At 45.2% G+C, this 4,190-nt stretch overlaps 1 gene segment (V, D, J or C); it reads left to right on the top strand.

Annotated features, from left to right (window-relative positions):
- Positions 1-917: 917 nt before the first annotated feature.
- Positions 918-1,580, top strand: LOC105521999 (the record flags this gene model as incomplete). The annotated part of the segment is given in 2 exon segments: positions 918-1,044; positions 1,160-1,580. Coding segments are annotated over 2 exon segments (548 nt in total), but the record flags the coding sequence as incomplete, so codon positions are not given.
- Between the last annotated feature and the right edge of the window lie 2,610 nt (positions 1,581-4,190).

Here is a 4,190-nt window from a genome sequence, read left to right as displayed (position 1 = left end):
TCAAGCTCACCTGAGGACAGACGCTGGTTAAACCAAGTTGAAGTTTTAATTCTTCCCATCTTCAAAGACTGAGCATCTTTGCTCTTTTTGCTCATGAGTGAAACACTCCAGAGTCATTTGCCAGCATCCGCTGCAGATGGGCACTCAGTGCTTGGAGGACAGACTCCTAGGCAAGATCCCTATGTATCCAAATGGCTATGACTGCAAAGCTGGGGAATTAGAGAGAGAACAAAGATTTACCAGAAAACCCTCTGGGAATGTCTCCCCAGGGCATCCTAGAGGGAAGAGCTTCCTTTCTCCTCAGCGCTGCAGGATCCACAGAGGAAGGAGAGCTCTGGCCACCAGGACGGAGCCATATGAGAGGAGAGGACCCGGTGTCCAACACAGGTGGGGAAGTGAGTCCATGGGGCCGGTCCCCGCTCTGGGCTTGATCCTGAAATAAAAGGACTTTGTGTAGACATCACCTGAGCCCTCTACAAAGTACAGCCAAAGAACCATGGACAGATCCACTCCGGAGGAGTCCGCTAGAGTGTGAAGACTGCCCTGAGGTCACAGGAGGGAGACAGGGGAGCCACCTTACTAGGTCTGGACTTGGCAGTGGACAGAACGGGAGGTGGGGGGAAGCAGTGGTGTACCTCAGAGGCTCTGGTCTCCTTATCATGTAACAGTTTGCCTTAGTCTGGACACTAGGGGGCGCTTGGGGACAATTTCTGAGAAGACTGGGGGTAATCAGAGCAGAACCAGGCACCTGCCCTGCCTGATGTCCTCTGCTTAGGGCTGACAGGTGTGTCCTGTGTCCTGCCCATCCCTGGGACCACAAAGCTCTACCCCTGCCACCCCTGAGCCTGACCCAGGGTTCAGGGTGGGGTCACAAAACCGGGGGGTCTGATTTGCATGGATGGACCTCCCCCTCTCAGAGTATGAAGACAGGGAGAGATGTGGGGGAAGCTCAGCTGCAGCTGTGGGTAGAGAAGACAGGACTCAGGACAGTCTCCAGCAAGGCCTGCTTCCCGCTCCTCCTGATCCTCCTCACTCACTGTACAGGTGACAGGATAGGGGACCAAGAGAGGGGCCCTGGGAAGTCCTGGGACCCTGCTTTCTCCTCTTTTCTCCTTTTGTCTCTTGTCAATCACCATGTCTGTGTCTCTCTCACTTCCAGGGTCCCAGGCCCAGTCTGTGCTGACTCAGCCACCCTCAGTGTCTGGGGCCCCCGGGCAGAGGGTCACCATCTCCTGTTCCGGAGGCGGCTCCAACATTGGAAGTTATTATGTAACTGGTACCAGCAGTTCCCAGGAACAGCTCCCAAACTCCTCATCTATGATAATAATCAGCAGCCCTCAGGGGTCCCTGACCGATTCTCTGGCTCCAAGTCTGGCACATCAGCCTCCCTGGCCATCAGTGGGCTCCGGTCCGAGGATGAGGCTGATTATTACTGTGCAGCATGGGATAGCAGCCTGAGCGGTCCCACAGTGCTCCAGGCCCAGGAGGAAGTAAGAAAAGAACCTCCTTCCTCCTCTGCCAGGAGGGTGAGCCCCCGGCAGGTGCTGCTCAGGCCTGGCCTGTGGCCTCTGCTGCTGTAGCTTCGCCCATGGATACAGGGGCATCCAGGGCCCTGCCTGGGAGTGGAGGCTCTTCTTCCCCTTTAGTCCTCAGAGTCAGGAACAGAGTGTCCAGGAAGAGGAACATCCTGCTCCCTGCAGCTTGGGACACAGGGTGTCTGCACTGAGGTCCTGGGCTGAGGTGGCAGGTCCATCTACGTCATCACAGACCCACCTCTGATGGGGAACCTGTGTCTCTGTCATCCTTTGCCCATTTTCAGGAGTTTCCAGAGTGGTGTCTTCCTTCCCCTACTCCTCAGTGTGAATCCCTGTGCTTCCTTTCTCCCCAACTTATTCTTTTTTAATAAAACTCCTTTCATGTAGGAACAATGCACATCTAATATACCAACCAGATTTATAATAGAAAATTAGAAAATTTTGGCATTTTTTAAATCCTTGAATACATCACCACCAACACGGAGCTATGCAACCTGTGACCAACCCCAGCAACCCCTCATGACCCTTTGTCATCTCCCTCCCTCCCTTCCCCAGTGCTCCCCTGTGCAGCCACAGATCCGCCTCTGTCACTATTGTTTGGTTTCCATTTTTTGGAATGTGTCAGTGTTATCAAACATTATCTTCCCATTTGTTCTGGCTTTTTTTCACCTGCAAACTTCTTTTGAGATTCTTCCTGTTCTTGCTGAATTGCACCCATCCCATAGAGGGCTCATTACTACCTTTGAGGGCCGTTAGGTTTATTATTCCTGATTTTTTTTATTTATTGTAAAGTTTGAATTTTTCATCCATCAAAAGGAAACTCTTGGAGTGATGTTCATCTCAGGAGACAGGAGAGTCTGTGAGGGCTTGTCGGGATTCTTCCTTCCTCATCTCTTGCCTCTGGTTCTCTCTATACTGGAAGAGGTTCTCATATTTGATTTATTTACTTATTTATTTGTTTGGGTTTTTAAGGATTTTAGTGGTTTTTTCTCTTTAATTATAATTTTTTTTTATTTTAATAGGTTTTTAGGGAACCGGTGGTGTTTGGTTACATGAATAAGTTCTTTAGTTGTGATTTCTAAGATATTGGTGCACTCGTCACCCAAGCAATGAACAGTATACCCAGTGAGTAACAATTTTTCTCTCACCCCGCTTCTACCATTTCCTCCCAGTCCCCAAAGTCCATGGTATCATTGTTATGCCTTTGTGTTCTCATAGCTTATCTCCCACTTATGAGTGAGAACATACCATGTTTTGTGTTCAATTCCTGAGTGATTGCACTTAGAATAGTTTCCAATTCCATCCAGGTTGCAGTGAATGCCATTATTTTGTTCCTTTTCATGGCTGTGTAGTATTCCATGATATACATATACCCCATTTCCTTTATCTACTTGTTGATTTATGGGCATTTGGGCTGGTTCCATGTTCTTGCGATTGCAAATTGTGCTGCTATAAACATGCATGTGCAAGTACCTTTTTTGTATTATTTCTTTTTCTCTGGGTACATGTCTAGTCGTGAGATTGCTGGAGCAAAGGGTACATCTATTTTTAGCACCTTAAGGAATGTCCACCCTGTTTTCCATAGTAGTTGTACTAGTTTACATTCCCACCAACTATGTAAAAGTGTTTTATTTTCACCACATCCATGCCAACATCTATTATTAGCCATTCTTGCGGTATTCAGGTGGTTTTATATTGTGATTTTAATTGGCATTTCCCTGATCATTAGTAATGCTGAGCATTTTTCTTTATGTCTGTTGGCCATTCATATATCTTCTTTTGAGAATTGTTTATTTATGTCCTTAGCCTACTTTGTGATGAGATGGTTTAGTTTTTTCTTGAAAATTTGTTTGAGTTCTTTGTAGATTCTAGACATTAGTCATTTGTTGGATGTATAGATTGTGAAGATTTTCTTCCACGTTGTGGGTTGTCTGTTAACTGTGCTGATTATTTCTTTTGCTGTGCAGAAGCTTTTTAGTTTAATGAAGTCCCATCTATTTATCTTTGTTTTTGTTGCATTTGCTTTTGGGTCCTTGGTCATGAAGTCTTTGCCTAAACCAATGTCTAGAAGGGTTTTCACAATGTTATCTTCTAGAATTTTTAGGGTTTTGGGCCTTAGATTTAATTCTTTGATTCATCTTGAGTTGATTTTTGTATAAGAGGAGAGATGACGATCTCGTTTTCTTCTTCTACATGTGGCTTGCCAATTATCCCAGCACCATTTGTTGAACATGGTGTCCTAGAGTATAGTTTGAAGTTGTGTAATCTGATGTCTCCGGATTTGTTTTTTGTTGTTGTTGTTTGTTTGTTTTTTCTTAGTATTGCTTTGGCTATGCAGGCTCTTATTTGGCTCCATATGAATTTTAGGATTGTTTTTTCTGGTTCTGTGATAAATGATGTTGGTATTTTGATGGGAATTGCATTGAATTTGTACATTGCTTTTGGTAGTATGATGATTTTCACAATATTGATTCTACCCATTCATGAGCATGGGATGTGTTTTTATTTGTTTGTGTCATCTATGATTTCTTTCAGCAGTGTTTTGTACTTTTCTTTATATAGGTCTTTCATCTCCTTGGTTAGTATTTTTATTTCTTTGCAGCTATTTGGAAAAGGGGTTGAGTTCTTGATTTGATTCTCAGCCTGGTCGCTGTT

This window comes from Colobus angolensis, unplaced genomic scaffold, assembly GCF_000951035.1.
Source record: "Colobus angolensis palliatus isolate OR3802 unplaced genomic scaffold, Cang.pa_1.0 Scaffold415, whole genome shotgun sequence".
NCBI lineage: Eukaryota > Metazoa > Chordata > Mammalia > Primates > Cercopithecidae > Colobus > Colobus angolensis.
The sequence above is the reverse complement of the archived record's forward strand: the minus strand, read 5'-3'. Positions and strand labels throughout refer to the sequence as shown.